Source organism: Calliphora vicina, chromosome 1 (assembly GCF_958450345.1).
Source record: "Calliphora vicina chromosome 1, idCalVici1.1, whole genome shotgun sequence".
Taxonomy (NCBI): Eukaryota; Metazoa; Arthropoda; class Insecta; order Diptera; family Calliphoridae; genus Calliphora; species Calliphora vicina.
In genome coordinates, this window is record NC_088780.1 from 71,471,875 (window position 1) to 71,490,383 (window position 18,509).

The 18,509-nt window shown below is 32.3% G+C and overlaps 1 protein-coding gene across 1 annotated transcript in view; it reads left to right on the top strand.

The window, feature by feature from the left end:
- Nucleotides 1-3,315: 3,315 nt before the first annotated feature.
- Nucleotides 3,316-18,509, top strand: part of Myo81F (Myosin 81F) — a 708,752-nt gene continuing 693,558 nt past the window's right edge. The window contains exon 1 of the mRNA XM_065514962.1: nt 3,316-3,561. Coding sequence (XP_065371034.1) covers nt 3,316-3,561 — 246 coding nt within the window. The remainder of the gene's footprint in view (nt 3,562-18,509) is intronic.

Sequence of the window (18,509 nt, forward strand, 5' to 3'; positions counted from 1 at the left end):
CTTTTGTTTTTAAAATGTTGACGAGCTCCGTCCGAAACGTAGTATACCTTTTCTACTGTAAATTTTGATTTTAGATAATTTAGTATTATCTTCTGGTACTCATAAACTGCAACGGTGTCATGTTTTAAATCGTCGGATATGATTGCCATACTTTTGTGTTCCAGGTTTTCTTCTTTCATGTAGTAAATAACTACTGTGAATATAGTTGCTTGGTCGTTATTGAAGTGGAATGCTTGTATGGAATCCTAAAGAACATATTTATAGTTCTCTGCGAAATCAAATGAAATAATGAATTCACCAGACTTCAAATGTGTTTTCAAGTCCTTGAAGAATGACCACTGCTCTTTGACTAAAAAGTCATGGGTTCTCAAATTTAGCAATCCTCTACACAGTTCTTCCACAAAATCATCCACATTTAAAATTATGGTTTTCAGTGTGCATCTTTCAGTCTGAAGCCAAGATTCAAATTTTAACTCCTCAATACATTCTCGATCAAAAGAGTTGATTAAATTTTCTTTGATGGATGTGGTTTCCGGGCAATTCGAACATTCACCTAAGTGGCAAGAAGTTGTAGCATTAGGGCACATAGTCAATTTAAGGCAATCGCGGTAATGGTGTAAATCTTCTGATGAATCATCTTTTAAGTAATTTAAGTTGATTTCCTTCAACATCAATTTAACATTTTCATGGTAAATACAAACACATACTGTGTGAGTTCAGCTGCTTCCTGCCAAAACGCAATGTTTTGGCCTCAGTTGTGTAAATTTTGTGAATCCAATTTTGACATCCTCGTATTCAGATTGAAATGTTGCGAATAATTCATTCAGGTTACAGAGAACCATTCTCTTCTGCATTTGAACTTTCTTGCCATCGATTCGTACAGACATCCAGTCTTTCATCCCTGGCATCAGGCGACTCATATCATCTCGCTGATATGACTGAGTTATTAGAGATTTAGTATCGCACTCCAAAGTTTTTCCCTTCTTTTTGTTTGGGAGTGTGAGAATCCCATGCTCAGCAACCAATTGTTTAGCAATTCTTGCTTTTCGTTGAGACGTTCCAAACTCAGTCATTGTTTTTGCAGAACTCTATGTTCTTGGAGCAAGCGTGAGAAGTTGAATTCTTTCAACTTCACTCTGTGACGTTTTGTATTTCTCTTTTATTTGTTCAAGAACTTCTACTGCATCCTTATGGTATTGGTTTCGACACTCATTCGTTGAATTTGAAAAGTTAGAATAACCATCATCATCAACAGTTCTGTCTTCATTCTCGGAATTACTTTTGTCTTCATCTGGAATAACTTCAACACAAGGCTCATTACTATTCAAATTCGGTAATTCGTTCAACTTTCCGAGCTTCTCCACAAATTTTCAATCGTTTTGACAGCGTAGGGAATTTTTTTAATAAGCCGTCGGAAATATTTCGCATATCTGATGATCTGTGCTTCATTTTGTTAAAGGGATTAAAACAAAAAGACGAATAAATTTCATTTTCAACCTTAGCCTTTTTAGAAGTCGTAGACATTTTGAATTTTGTAAGTATTTATGTAAATAACACACGTCTTAACTTTAACGCTGTTTCTAAAAAACTGATTTCCATATGTCTTCAGAATGACAATAAATAGTTTTTTAAGATCATATAGGTAGTACGTTTTAATGAATGAGTCTAAAATCTTTTATTAGGGTCAAGAAGGGCTTACATACTAAAGTACCTAGTTTAACCAAATGTTACAAATAATAATAAAAATAAACCACCATATAAATAACCTACCTGTCAACTTCTACCTCTCCACCCACTTCTTAAAGTCAAATGTCATAAAATAATAAATAAACTGGTACTTCGGAGAAGGGCCATAAAATATTTCCACTTGATTCCAAAAATTTGTTTCTGGGGCACCTGATATTTTAACAATGAAAATCACGTGCGCTGAAAACTACCTCTAGGATTGACTAAAAAAGCCGCAAGATACAAAACTCAGACAAATTTTGGGGGTGGAAAATTAATAGCGGTCGGCCTCATATTGCACCCCTCCAATGGCTATTATCGGTCAGTTGTTGTGGTTTTTATTTTTAAGGTTTTAGAAACACTTACACACAAATATGAAAAAAATCAATTTAAAAACATTTGTCTTGAGTTACAAAACATTTATTTTGAGAGATATCCCACTCGCATCCCACTAAGCGACCAAAAAGGTTTTAAAGGAAAAGACCTAAGCTTTCTTTTGAGAAAAAAAAATTAATAAAAAAAGAGTCCATTTTGGAAAAAAAAGTCAAAAAGGTTTTTGATTTTTAAAAAAAAAGTAAAAAATTGTATGTCTTGAGTTACAAAAAATTTTTTTTATAGATATCCCACTCGCATCCCACTAAGCGACAAAAAGGGTGTTAAAGGAAAACACATAAGCTTTCTTCTGGGAAAAAAAAAATTAAAAAATGGGTCCATTTTTTTAAAAAAAGTCAACAAAGTTTTTGATTTTGCAAAAAAATTCAAAAATTTTAAATCTTGAGTTACAAAATATTTTTTTTTGATAGATATACCACTCGCATCCCACTAAGCGACCATAAAGGTCGCTTAGGAAAAGACCTAAGCTTTCTTAAAAAAAATAAAAAGGGCCCATTTTGAAAAAAAAAAGTCAAAAATATTTTTGATTTAAAAAAAAAAATCAAAAATATTTTATTAAATTTTTTTAATTTTTTTTTTCGAAAGATTGCATAAATAGCTATCTAAACTATTTGGGACACATTTTTCTAAGAACAATAGGTAATAAGTTATATGGATAAAAAAAAACACCTGTTTGGCCAAAATGTCAAATTTTGACCTCCTATAACTCAGAGAGTTCTTGACCGATCTTGTTGAAAAATGGTGCCCGAATTACTATCCAATAGAACTAACATTGGTGCAAATTTCATCGCGATCGGAAGACATCGATTTCAAAAGTTGGTTCACTTGACGTGAAATGCCCCATATATACAAAAGTCACGTCACAAAATTTTGTAACGATCGGTCCATAATTAGTCGCAGCTCCGAAAATCATTTTAACGAGTATAGATTTCTTAAAAATGCTGGTATTCAAATAAAATTCTACACAAATAAGTTTCATATATACAGAATATATTTATGGTTCATAACTAGTCATAGCTCCAATGTAATCATCTTCTATGTGTAGGGTATCATATGGTCGGGCTTGACCGACTATACTTTCTTACTTGTTTCTTTGCTTTACATATGTAGTCTTGTTTTGTTTAACACTGTATAAATCTACATTAATATTTTATTGTTTTATACATTTTATATTCCTTTATTAATTTGTTTTCCAGAATGGTTCAAGAAGAAATGATAGCATTGTCGCATATGGCGGATCAAATTAATGGTTTAAGATCAAATAACAACATTTCTCCTTCAAGAAGAAGCCATGATTCAAATGATAATTTGAATAATGAATCTGTTGATTTAGATAATTTATTTGCCTTTTTAAGCGATGTTACCTCAAACAATTCGGCTAATACCATCTTGGATGAATTGAGTGACAAAATGGATAATCTTGTTCAAGATTTCGACGAAGAGGTATGTTATATTTAATTATTTTATTACACAGGGCAACAAAATCGAAAAAAATTAAGAGGGTTTTTAAACAATTACACAATTTTGATGTATTATGGTTACAGACCATATCTTTACTAAATTTTAAATTCTATTGAGAAGTTTTTTTTTAATTTTTTTTTCTAAAATTGCGAATTTTTGTAGATGTTTCTCCACATAATTTTTTATAACTCAAAAAGCGTTAGTCCGATATTACTCAAATAAACTTGTAAAAGTTTGAGTTTTTTAAAACAAAAAATTTGCTATTTTCACTTTAAAAATATATTTTTTGCTTCAATTTGTTATTATAACCAGGGACCGTAACAATTATGACATTTATAATAAAAATCACAACATAATTGTTATTTTCTGAGTTTTATTTTTTTTGTCAGAAATAATTGTTATTTTCTGATTTTTATTTTTTTTTGTCAGAAATAATTGTTATTTTTGATTTTTATTTTTTTTTGTCAGGAATATTTGTCAGACTTTGAGTTTTATTTTTTTTTGTCAGGAATATTTGTCAAACTTTGAGTTTTATTTTTTTTGTCAGGAATATTTGTCAGACTTTGATTTTTACTTTTTTTGTCAGAAATAATTGTTATTTTTTGATTTTTATTTTTTTTGTCAGATATATTTGTCAGACTTTGATTTTTATTTGTATACCCTTCACCACGAGTGGCAAGGGTATATATAAGTTTGTCATTCCGTTTATAATTTCTACATTTTTCATTTGCGACCCCACAAAGTATATATATTCTGGATCGTTATAGATAGCGAAGTCGATATCGCCATGTCCGTCTATTGAAATCAACTGTATGTTGAAATCAACTTTCCGTAGCCCCCAAATAACTTACAAACATGATTGATACGTCAATATATCGGGAATTCTTCCGGCTCGGTTGCCATTTAAAATCGAGAAAACCGGCCCACAAATGGCTGAGATAACGGGACAACCTCGATTTTTGGCCTATTTTTGATCTATATCTGGATAACTAAGTCATTAATATAGGCATTTTTTTACCAAAAAATTTTTTTGGTAAAAAAATTTATGACAAAAAAATTTTTTGGAAACAAAAAAATATTTGACAAACAAATTTTTTTGGTAAAAAAAAATTTATGACAAAAAAAATTCGTTGTTAAAAAAAAAATTTATGACAAAAAAAATTTGTTGGTAAAAAAAAAAATTTATGAACAAAAAAATTTTTTGTTAAAAAAAAAATTCGGGTTAAAAAATATTTTTCCCGATTTTGACCCATTGTAGGTCAAAGCCTTATATACATACATCGTTGCAATGGACTTTGAAATATCTATCATTAGATATCCATAATGCCTATATTAATGACTTAGTTATCCAGATATAGATCAAAAATAGGCCAAAAATCGAGGTTGTCCCGTTATCTCAGCCATTTGTGGGCCGATTTTAAATGGCAACCGAGCCGGAAGAATTCCCGATATATTGATGTATCAATCATGTTTGTAAGTTATTTGGGGGCTACGGAAAGTTGATTTCAACATACAGTTGATTTCAATAGACGGACATGGCGATATCGACTTCGCTATCTATAACGATCCAGAATATATATACTTTGTGGGGTCGCAAATGAAAAATGTAGAAATTATAAACGGAATGACAAACTTATATATACCCTTGCCACTCGTGGTGAAGGGTATACAAATAAAAATCAAAGTCTGACAAATATATCTGACAAAAAAAATAAAAATAAAAAAATAACAATTATTTCTGACAAAAAAAGTAAAAATCAAAGTCTGACAAATATTCCTGACAAAAAAAATAAAACTCAAAGTTTGACAAATATTCCTGACAAAAAAAAATAAAACTCAAAGTCTGACAAATATTCCTGACAAAAAAAAATAAAAATCAAAAATAACAATTATTTCTGACAAAAAAAATAAAAATCAGAAAATAACAATTATTTCTGACAAAAAAAAATAAAAATCAAGAATTTAAAAAGCATGTTATTTTATGAAATTATAGTTGAAAACAATCAAAATGGTATGCTTGACTTGACTCTCCGATATTATCCTGTGATGGTTTTTTTCCTTAGAAATTTCAAGAATAATTATTATTTTCGGTCCCTGATTATAACTCCGAAACAACTGAGCCAATTAAAACGAAATATATAAACAGATTAAAGGCTATGTAAATTCGAACTTTACAAGTTTATTTCAGTAATATCGGACTAACCCTTTTTGAGTTATCATAAATTATGTGGAGAAACATCTACAAAAATTCGCAAATTTAGAAAAAAATCAATCCATAGAATTCCAAAATTTTACCATTTTTGTACTTAGGTAACCATGATGCATTAAATCTATATAGTGGTTAGTGAAGCCTTTTTTGCTGTTGACCTGTGTTATCAACCAAAGAATAACTTTATGGATGTGTCCAGTTTTGTTCTTTAGTAGCAAAAACTAACTGATGCAAAAATTTGTAGCCAATCGGAAATCAAAAGCCGAAAGTCGAATAATAGTTTCAAAATTGGGTAGCACTGCTACTTTTTTGATTTCTTACAGCGGATTGAACTAATTCGAGGACGCTGAATTCAGTGGTGCTAACCGTTTTTTTTAGGTTAGCTCTTGTTTTTGAGATATACCGTTATTTCGAAAATGGGGAAGATTGCACAACATATATTCGCGTAACTCAAAAACGGTTTTGCGTATTGAATAACCTAAAATAATTCTTCATAAAATTACCTTAAGTAAGAGCCAGTTTTTGACTTCGTATTTAAATATGAATTATATTTAAGTTCTATTTAAATACGAAAATGAGTTTCTCAGTGCTTTTTTAAATGATACTTAAATGGCCAACGTTGGCCATTTAAATTCTATTTAAGTTTCATAAACTACCATATGTTTTTGACAGCTGACTTTTGTTGTTTAGTTTTTTTTTCGACTCTATTGTAGTGAAAAAAACCAAACAGCAGCGCGCTGCAGCGTTTTGCTAAAAAAAAGCGTCTTGCAAAAACTACAATTCCGATGCGGGGCAATTGGAGCTTCTTTTGTGCATTTTCCTACCAATAATTTTATTGTTTAATAAACTTTCATTTCTTATTGGGCAAAATGTAACAATTTTTGTTTTGGTTGAACAGCTGTTTTAAGCAAAACTATCGATAATTTTTTGATATTTAGTAGTGCTGCCATACTTTTATCTTATTTAAATAAGACAAATTATGTAGCACTGAAAAACTCAAACTGTATTTAAATACAACTTAATTTTAAGTAAAAATTAAGTAAATACGTATTTAAACAACAAGTCAAAAACTGGGCATAAGACTGAAACATTTTTTTAATCTGCGCAGTCGTTTTAGAAATGTAAAATTTCGAAATTTTTGTTTTTTAAAACAAAACTTTTGATTTTATTCACAAAAGAAGATTTTCATCGAAACTTAGTGATTTCATCGATATACTCACCCCCTATATTTTCAATTACAGAAAGTCAATGTAATACAATTCTTAAATCACTAGGCCCCCGTTTCCTGGATGCTGGCGATTATAATGCTACACATTCTGGCGACACTATTATTTACCCCTGAAGGTCGTGTTTTGTTTGATACAATTTCTAAAATGGGTTTGAATGTGATTTCGAGCGGCCAACCTACTTACTGGCCTACTGATCTACGAAAAATACCACATATTATTGATTTCAGCGCACAGTGGCCGAAATACCCAAACTTGCGGCGCTTTAGCGAAATTTTAAAATTCAGAATTCGGCAAACTTTTTTTTTTTTTTTAAACTGAAGCCTCAACGGATTTTTTTCTGTTTTCTTTTTTGTTTTGTTCCTAATATTCGCACAGCTGTATGCGTTCAAACTTAACACATGTTTTTTTATTTATTTCATCACACCTAGCCATAATCGGTCACTAATTTCTACTTAGAATGCTTCAGCAAGTGTAATTAATAACGATGTTTTTGCTTTTTTCAAGAGCAATTTAGTTGACAGCTAAAAATTAAGTATTTAATTTTTTAATAAGATTTGCGATTTCATTTTAATTAAAAAGTATGTATTAAACAAAAATAATTAGTTTGTGATCTGCGATTGTATGTTTTAGTGCTTAACAGTGGAAAAAGAAAATGTCCTTTGTGAAAAGGTTTTCAGATTTGAAATCCAATTTTGTGTGGAATAAAAGTAGGGTGGATTCGACCGGATTCGGTTAACTGTATATATAGTTTGTTTAAATGGGTTGTTATCTATGTCCAGTTCAAATATAGGCTCCAAATTTTTGCGTTTATGCAGATGTGTGTACCGCCCAAAAATATTGGTCTAACACCCACCTTAAAGTATACCGATCGAGTAAACGATGTCCGTCCGTCCGTCTGGCTGGCTGTCCATGTAAACCTTGTGCGCAGAGTACAGGTCGCAATTTTGAAGATATTTCGATAAAATTTGGTACATAATTTTTTCGGCCCAAGGTCGAAGTCTATTGAAACTGGCTGACATCATTCCATTATTTCACATAGCCCCCATACAAATGTCCTCTCGAAATTGGACTTTATCGGTCATAAATGTTTAATTTATATATGTATCTACACAAATTTCGCTCCAAATAAGTTTTATATATACAAAATTCATTTCACCAAATTTTGTTACGATCGGTCCATAATTAGTCATAGCTCCAATATAGACCCGCTTCCGAAAATCACTTTAACGTGCTTAAATCACTTAAAAATGTTGGTATATACACAAAATTCAACATAAATAACTTTCATATAGACATAAATCACACGACCTAATTTTATGGTGATCGGTCCATAATTGGTCATAGCTCCTATATAAGGCCCACTTCCGAAAATCACTCACGAATATAAATTATTGATATTTTAAAGGAAAAATATGTTTACTCATTTACTTGGTGTAGGGTATTATATGGTCGGGTTTGACCGACCATACTTTCTTACTTGTTTTAAATATGGTTTCATACATTTTTGTGCAAAAATTATAAAGAGTGGTCGTAGAGCATTGAAATTTGGCACCGAGAATTATATAGACCAAATTAAGAAAAAAGTAAATTTTATCAAAACTGTTCACTCCCAACGCCCACTGCCTATACAATCCACATTGATTTTTTCGCATCAAATTTTTCCTATCCAAGAAAAAGTCCATAGTACATACATTTTCTGAAACAAAAAAAGAACGCATGCTAAGTTTTATTAAAATCAGCCATGCCCACCGCATACCGCCCATGCAATCCAAATCTTTCTTTTCGCATAAAATGTTTTCATCCCAGCAAAAACCTAGAAATTTGGTACATACATTTTCTGAAACAAACAAAGATCGCATGCCGAGTTTCAATAAAATCGGTGAAGCTGGTAAGATTTTGAAGATTTTTTCACTTTTCATGACCTGGTATTTCCGGAACCAGTTGGTCCAGTAATTCAAAAGTTTGTACTTGTCTTAACCATATAGAATACAATTTTTATACCGAATTTCGTCAAGGTGGGAGAGGGTAAGGTCCAAAATTTATATTTTGTTGGTTGAATTGATTATATTTAAACATATATAAATTAAAAAAAATCATTCACAATTTTTTATGTTTTTGAAGTTATTAACAAAGCGCCGCTAGATTGGTTATTTCGGCAACTGTGCAGCGTGACAAAAAATATCCCTAGAGAAATGATTCAAGTTGAACCCTCGCTGGAACTTTCTTCAGATCACTCACCCACTATTGTTACTTTATTAAGCCCTCGAGGAATTGTATCCCCGATTGGTAATTTAGCGATAGCTGGCACAAGAATTAATACCTCAGTACACATTGCTCGGAAAACATACCGCTAAGAATTGTATCCCCGATTGGTAATTTAGCGATAGCTGGCACAAGAATTAATACCTCAGTACACATTGCTCGGAAAACATACCGCTAAGAACACCAGAAAACATCGATCACTCTCTTATCAATTTCGATAAAAATCTCAAACTGGCTGCTCAACATACTACCCAAACCCCCCGACAAATCAGATATAATAGAATGTCGAACGGCTCTAAAATGAAAAAAAGAAAAGTTCGAAGAGAGTGGCAATTGCACAGATCCCCCAACTCAAATGGAAGCTAATAGATTGCACAAAAAGACTTAAAAAGCTCTTGGACAATCGAAAAATGGAATATTTGTATAAATATCTAGAAAATCTGGACGCAACCCCGCAATCGGATTACTCACTATGGCAAGCTACAAAAAAAAGTTTTAAAAGACCTTGTCGTAAAACGACTACGCCTTACATGATAAATCAATTAAAATATATTATATTTAGAGTATAGTTTTATTGAAAAAGTATAGTTTTCAATTTGATATTTGTAATAGAAGTTAAAAGAAAATATTTGAGTTTATAATAATAAAAATAACAACATATGTGATTGAAATACAATTATAAAATTACAAGTTTTATAATAACCAGTGTAACATAACACCCCCTCTCAATCACTAGGTTGTAGATCTTTTCGAAATTTAGTAAATTTTTTTGAATCCAATGCTTTAGTGAACAAATCCGCAAGCTGTAATTCTGTTGAAATTGGTTCTAGTTCAACTATTCCTTTAGAAACGTAATCACGCACGAAGTGAAATTTCACATCGATATGCTTACACCGTTTGCTTTCAGAGTTATTTGCAATTTCAATGCATCCTCTATTATCTTCATAAATAGTCACAGCTCTGTCTTCTGAAAGTATATGAAGATCTATTAATATACCTCTAATCCAAATAGCTTCTGAAACTGCATGACTAAGAGCAATATATTCTGCTACGCTAGATGACGTTGCTACCCCTGTCTGTTTCTTACTGCTCCAAGATATTGGACAAGCAAATACTTTGAAAATATAGCCACTAACAGATTTTCTATCTTCAGTATCTGATGCCCAATCAGCATCTACAAAGCCAATGAATTCATTGTTATCTAGATTTCTTAAATAAATAAGTTTTAAGTCCTTTGTGCCTTTGATATAACGAACTATACGCTTTAAACTTGTCCAATGACTATCACTAGGGTTATTCTGAAAACTACCCATATAGCCAACTTTTAACTTTGCACTTATCAAATTTAATTTTTTGGCAAAGTGATAAGTATTTTTGTTCCACAATATTCTTTGCAAATGTCACTTTGCACTGAGCAAATTTTTGCAAATTCTTTGTTCTCTTTGCTCTCTTTGCAAAGTCTTTGCTCTCTATGCAAAGTGACTGAGCAAAGTGTTCCACAAAGCATTTAATCATCTTTGCATTTCTGATTTATCTCTTTTCACATTGCATTCCTGCATTCCTAAATAGAACGTGTTAAAATGAGCCGCAAAATAAAAATAGAAAAAAACTTGCAGTGTTACATGTTATTAAAGAAAAAAAAAAGATATCTTATTTGCTAGTTTTCAAAACAATAAAGTAAGTATTTTTTTTATAAAATGATTGTAAATGTTTAGAACATATTTAAGTATACATTTCCTTTTGAAGGTAAATAAATTAGATAAACAGGCAGCCTGGGAGGATGTTTTGAAAAAAGCCCAATCCTTACAACTGACGTCTTCCCAAAAAACATGGACCTATGCGAGGGACAATTTGTTTGGACTCTGGAAGAGTCGGACATTGGTAAGTAAACAATTTATTGCCTACACAAAGCAAATAATTATATTTACATCATTTGGTTTTGTTGGAATTTCTAAATTGTAATATTGTGCAGTGCTAATAACTAACAAGCATCTTGTATACAACAACAACACAAATCATCATCATAGACATTGTTGTTGTGAGTTTACAGTGCACTCAATCAAACAACTCTAGAAAAACCGGTTTACGCACAATATAATTACTTGCTAACAATTGAACAAGCTTACAACAACAATTGTAACGGACAATGTGTTATTCTATCTTTAACATATATAAGAATGCTTAAAGCAAGTTTATATATGTATACATAATTTAATATTATTTAAAGATCAAATAATTTTTGCATACATACATACATACATACATACGAACGCAATGTAACATTTTGATTATTATGTTTGAAAATAAAAGAAGATTTATCCGTGAATTTAATGTTGTTAATTTGCAGAGTAAAAGGGATAACGCCCGAAAAACTGGGTCCGCAGGTGGAAAGGACGGCGTTATGGATGAAGTTGACTTGGTCATCCTCGATATTCTGGAATCAGACTTAGCTGTGGTAGATGGACTAAATTTGCTAGAAAGCTATGGAAATTTAGAAAATCTACCATCAGCAGAGTCTGATTCCAGAAAATCGATGACAGAGAAAACATCTGACCACCCACCTCCAAACCCAAGGAAGAGAAAATGTTCTACCAAGTTTCGAAGTGAAACTTTGGATAGAGAGAAGAAATTTCGGTTGGAGCTCCTGCAGGTTGAAGTTTACTACGGGAAACTTCAATGCGTGAAATTGGAGAGGGAGCTCCAACTTCCAGCCTCTGCCATAACTCGAGAAATTGCAGCGGCAGAAACTTTCGCAAATGTCGAGGAGTTTTAAGTTTTTTATGTATTTTTAGTTTTATTATTTTAGTATATTACAATTTTCCTACATAGTATTACTTGTTTATTTTTTTAATTACTTTTATTTCTAAATAAACAATAAATGAATTTCATATTTTTACTTCATATATGTATTAATTATTCTCTGCTATCATAATCTCAACAACAAAAATGCCCCTAAAAGAACTCTTTTACAATGAAAAAAGGTCATAGGCTAAAAATCAATTTTATTTCAAAACAATACTATAATAGTTGGCATTACGAAAAGTATTGCAGAAGAGAATTAAGCCTTTCCATTCCACTCGAATGATCCATATTATTAAGGTTATTATTTTCTTCTTCAACAATTTCCATATCAAATTCCTCGATTTCGTTGTCAGTATCTTCAGTGGGTTGAATGTTTTCACTACTCCTTCCGATGCTACAGACAATATTGTGTAAAATTGCACATGCACTAACTACCTTTCCTGCAAACTCAGGCCTCAGTCGCAAATAATTTAGACACGGGAATCTTTCCTTAAGAATGCCAAAACTGTTTTCAATTATGCGCCGTGTTTTTTTTGTGGCAACGATTGAAAGCCTCTTCAGCAGGGTTATCGGGATTTCGGCGTAATCGTGGTATCAACCAGTTTTTTAGTCCGTAACCACTATCACCCAAAACAACAGCATCCGGGAATGGTCTCCATCCATTGTCAAATCTTTGACTTACAGCCGAATTCCGTAACACCCTTGAGTCATGAACGCTGCCCGGCCAACTTGCATTTACACTGTAAAATGTGTAGTCTGGTCCGCATATCATCATCACATTCAATGAGTGATTTCCATGCCGATCCACATATCCTTCCTCGTGTAATGTAGGTGCATCAATTTTAATGATTGTGCCATCTACGCAACCACACACACAAGGGAATCCACCCATCATAAAAAACTGTTCAGCAATACCAATGACGTCATCAGGCCACCGCACTGTGTTTTGAAATAAAACGTCTATTATAACGTCGACAACTCTATGAATAGTTCTGCAAACAGTTGATTTTGCAGCACCATGCATAGCTGCAACTACATGGTACTGGCAACCATTTCCGAGCCAATGCAAGCACAGTAGCAGTTGATTTCAGCCGACAAAGCATTACTGCGCTGTGTATTGTGCTTTAATTTTTCTCCAATTTTATTTAAGATGAAATCAACTTGGATTTGATTTAAACGAAAACACTCTTTAAAATTAAAGTTTTGTAGTCCCGAAAAATTAATTCGGTCTCTATAATTTCTTCTTATAACCGCCTCTTCACTATCGGAGAACAAAAACTCACGTCTTAACATTTTGAAAGCTTCACTAGTTATAACCATATGAATTTGTAAAGCGAGCGTTTACCTAGCAAATTTTAGACAAACTTATCAAAATTTGTTTTGCAAAAATAGAATTTAGAGTTTTTGTGGAACGAAACAGCATAATTATTTGCAAAATCTTAGCAAATTACATTTTTCAATATTAACTTTGCACTTTGAACAAGAGAACGTACGTGGAATAGAAACTGCAAAGAAAGTATAAAAATTACAAAAACTTTGCAAATTACACTTATCAATTTCAACTTATCACTTATTAAATTTTATAGTTCTGAGGAATATAAAGTTTTGTAAATTGACCAAAAATTTGAAAAGTGCAAAAGAAAAGTTGATAAGTTGTTTTGTGGAATAGGGCCCTGGTAACATATATCTATACGAACACTTAACATAAGGTACATTATACTTACGTTCTAAGATTTCTCGATTCGGGCTCTTAGTTGGTTCATTTGCACTATTGTGTGACTTTTCCATCGTGGTTTTTGCTTGGTTACAATCATTCATGGAAAATCTTTTAAGTATTCGTTCAATATTTTTATGTTGACTTAATTTCATAACACCATTTGGACAATCGTATTAAATTTTTGTTCCCAAGTAATATTGAAGAGGACCGCAATCTGACATTTCAAATACTGAATTAAGATCCTTTTTGAGAATTTTCTATGACATTAATATTATCTCCAGCGATTAGAACATCATCAACATACAACAGCAAGTATAAAAAGTTATCATTAAATTTGGTGTATAGGCATGCATCATATTTATCAAATTTTTCGTACCAACATCGGGGACTTTGTTTCAGTCCATAAATTGATTTCTTAAGTTTACATACTAGATCTGGAGAAACTTCAAGTCCATCAGGAATTTCCATAAAAATATTTTCTTTCAAAACTCCATACAAAAAAGCAGTTTTTGATGTAAATGTAAACTCCTTTTAACACTTACTGCTAATACTGTTTTGCTACCGGCGAATAAGTTTCTTCATAATCTACGCCTGCCTTTTGAAGAAATCCATTTGTTACTAGACGTGCTTTATATCGAACTGGATTTTCATATGAATCTTCTTTAATGCGAAAAACCCACCTAGATTTAAGAATCTTTTTATGTTCTGGTCGTGATACTAAATTCTACACTTCATTTTTCTTCATTGATTCTAGTTCATCTTTAATAGTTCCAACCACTTAGATTTATCAGGTATATTTCCAATATCTTTAAAAGATTGTGGCTCTGCAAAACTACAGTCAGAATTTTATTTTTCAATCCTTCGCTTCTTCTATGTTGGGGTTTAGCTTCTTCTAGATATTCGTTCTCACAAGAATCAGAATTATCATCAGTTAACAAATTCGAATTTGTATTAATATGTACTTCATCTTCTAACATAGAGACTTTACTACCATTATCATTCGAATTATCACAAATTTGTTCTTCATTATTTTTTTCAGAAACGAGACTGGAATCATCAATATATTCCCCCTCTTGCGCGTTTCTTTGGTATACAATTAGAACATCTGGTTTGGGAGTTTCTTCTTTTTGTTCTTTAAAAGGAAATAAGGACTCGTTAAAACAAACATATCTAGCTATAACTATCATTTTCTTTTGTGGATTCCATAATCTATAACCATTTGAAATGTACCCCATCATATTCATTTTAACTGATTTACTGTACAATTTCTTTCTCTTTTGTTGTGGAACCCATACAAAAGCTTCGCAACCAAAAATTTTTAATTTATAAAGGTCTGGTTTTCTATTATACCATATTTCCGAAGGAGTTTTTCTAATATCAATAGCTTTACTTGGGGATCTGTTGATCAAGTATGTTGCTGTTAAAGCAGCTTCACCCCACAAGAACTTTGGTGCGTTTGCCTCAAGCAATATTGTTCGTATTTTTTCCACTAAAGTTCGATTAAATCTCTCTGCAACTCCATTTTGTTGAGGAGTAATGCAGAATTTCTTTTAAAATATTCGTTTGCCTTATTGGATGTGTACTCTCGACCTTGGTCTACAGTTACCATTGATATAAGTACGTTGTGCAGTGCTGTTGCCATTGATTCATATTCAACAAAATGTTCAAATACCTCTGATTTCTTTTTCATCAGATATATGTAAGTGAAATGACTGAAGTCATCAATAAAACTAACAAAATATCTGTAACCATCCCAAGTTTGGTGTTCAAAAGGTCCACATTTTTTTTCATATTTTATTTATTGTATCTTCACAAAATAATGTGAACTATCAATAATTTGTTCAAATCTTAAATCTAAATATTAATTTTTATTTACGTCCCACCACAGTTGGAGGAAAAATTATGTTTAATTTATAGATCCTATCGTCAGCGCAGGTCTGTTGGGTTCCTTCTTCTTAGTCGGATGTAGCCATTACTTCTCATTAATGTTCGTGCAAGTGGGTTTGGGTGAACTTCTAACTTTTTCAAATATGACTCCGCTTGTTTTTTTATTTCATTTTTCACCAGGGAGACACCTAGGTCCTTATGGATGTTAATATTTCTCACATACCAAGGTGCTGCTGTTATCATTCTTAATATTTTATTTTGGAATCTTTGAATATTTTCAATATTAGAAGCTGAGGCCGTGTCCCATAATTGAATTCCAAAGCACCATGGGTTTTATTATTGAGCTGTACAGCAAAAGTTTGCAATGTAAACTCAATCTCGAGTTTTTACCAATTAGCCAGTAAATTTGTAGTAATTTTAACTTCATTTGAGTCAATTTCGTATCTATATGCTTTTTCCAGGTAAGACGTCGATCTGGATGCAGACCTAGGTTTTAACATCAGTTTGTTGAGGTATTATATGATTATTTATTAGGATTGGAGGGCACGATTCTCTACGCAATGTGAAAGTGAGATGTATACATCGTTTACTTTTATTCTCCATTGTTTTAACCACCTTTTTGTGTCGAGTATATGGTCTTGTAAAAGAACAGATGCTTCTTGGTGGGTTTTCATGAATGGTTATTATAGCTGTGTCATCAGCAAAAGTTGATATGTGGATTCGACTGTTTGTAGGCATATCACAAGTATATAGCAAATATAGGAAGGGACCCAGTATACTTCCTTGGGGTACGCCTGCTTCAATAGGCTGTGGTGAACTTATGAAGTCTCCCTCTTTAAGAACGAACTTTCGATGACTTAAATAATTTTCTAGAAGCTTGTGTGTGTTGACTGGTAAATATTGTTTTATTTTTATCGATAATCCTTCATGTCATACTTTGTCGAAGGCCTACGAAACGTCGATGAAGAGTGCAGAACAATATTTTTTTTCTTCAAATGTCTTGGATATGATTTCTACCAACCTGTGAGTTTGTTCTATGGTGTTATGTTTTTCTCGAAATCTGAATTGATGAGTTGGAATATAATCAAAATGATTCATTATCGGCTTTAACTTGTGCATTAACAGTTTTTCGAATAGCTTTGATATATTTGACAATAGGCTAATGGGTCTATATGATTCTACTTTACTGTTATCTTTTCCCGGCTTAGGTATCATTGTAATTAAAGAAACCTTCCATTCTGGTGGATATTATTCAAGGCGTAATATAGCATTAAAAATAAATAGGATTATTCTTGGGGTAGCTCGAGGAGCATCTTGTTACTGATTTTATCAATATCAGATGATTTTAGTTTAAATCAACAATAACCTTGTCAATCTCTGAAATCTCAAAACGAAGTGGTTCAGCTGCAGTAATATGGGGTAAAGTAGGTGGTAACTCTATTATGTCGTTTGACTCATTTGGGGAAAATACATTCTTTAGATGACTAACAAACAGGTTTCCTTTTTCAGTATCGTTTCTCGACCAGCCTCCACTAGAATTACGTAGAGGTGGTCTGCTCATAACAGGTCTTTTTAAGTTTTGTGTAGCTCGCCATAGAGAGTAATTTGAGTACTGGGTGGCATCTAAGTTCTCCAGATATTTATTGAGTCAGTTTTGCGTTTGTGAAGAAGCTTACTGAGGCGTTTGAAGCTCCGTTTTAAGTTGAGGGGATCTGTAGAGTTGCCACTCTTTTTCAGCTAATAACTGTTCAATGTCTGAAGAACAGAGTCTATTGTATCTTATTTGTTCGGTTATTTGAGTGGCGTGTTCAACAGCAAGTTTTAAGTTTTGTTCAAAATTTTTGAGTGAGATATCGATATCTTCTGGTGTTCTTAGCGATATATTTTCTGTACTGTGTGTGCTAATATATTTTCTATATTTCAACCAATTTATTTTCGTGCTTGATATTGCAGAGTGACCAGTCGGGGATACTATTTCTTAGGGGTTCAATAGAGTAACGAAGGTGGGTGTGTGATCCGAGGATAATTCTAATGAAGATATAACCTGCATTAGTTCCATTGGTAAATTTTTTGTAACTGCAAAATCAATGACATCGGGTATTTTGCTTGGGTCAGTAGGCCAGTATGTTGGTTCTCCGCTCGACAGCACATTCAAATTCAATTTAGAAATTTTATTAAACAAAGCGAGTATGTATGCTAGTGAGTATGCTTAGCATTATAATCGCCAGCTGCCAGGAATCGGTGTCCTGGTGATTCGTAAAAATTTTCATATTTGTTTTCAGTAATCGAAAACCTTGGAGGTGAATATATCGACGAAATTAATAGGTTTCTGTAGCAATCATCCAAACAGATTGTCGTAGCTTGAAGATAATCTTCACAAATATCACACATTGAATGGTGTTTGATACGGGTTTTAATTAAAATTCCAGAGCCTCCACATGCTCTATCTCTTGGATCATTTGTGCCATAAATAACATAGCCATTTATCTTAAATAAACTTCTAGACGTCAAATGGGTTTCCGAAACTAACATTATATCAACTTCATGACTTTTTAGAAAATATTCGAGTTCGTTTTTATGTTGGCGAATGCCGTTAGCGCTCCAAAAACATATTGTTAGGCAGTTCATGGTCTGTTAAGCATAGCCTGTAATAACATTGATTGCATCTTAAGCATTTCTTGCATCATGTTACTCATTGAGTTTGTAAAGTTATTTACCGATTGCACAAGAGTTTCTATTGTAGATTCTAGTCTGCTAAAAATTGGCGTTTGCTCTCTTACCTCTGGGTTCATATTTTGGTTTTGTGGTTGACTGACTAGCGTCT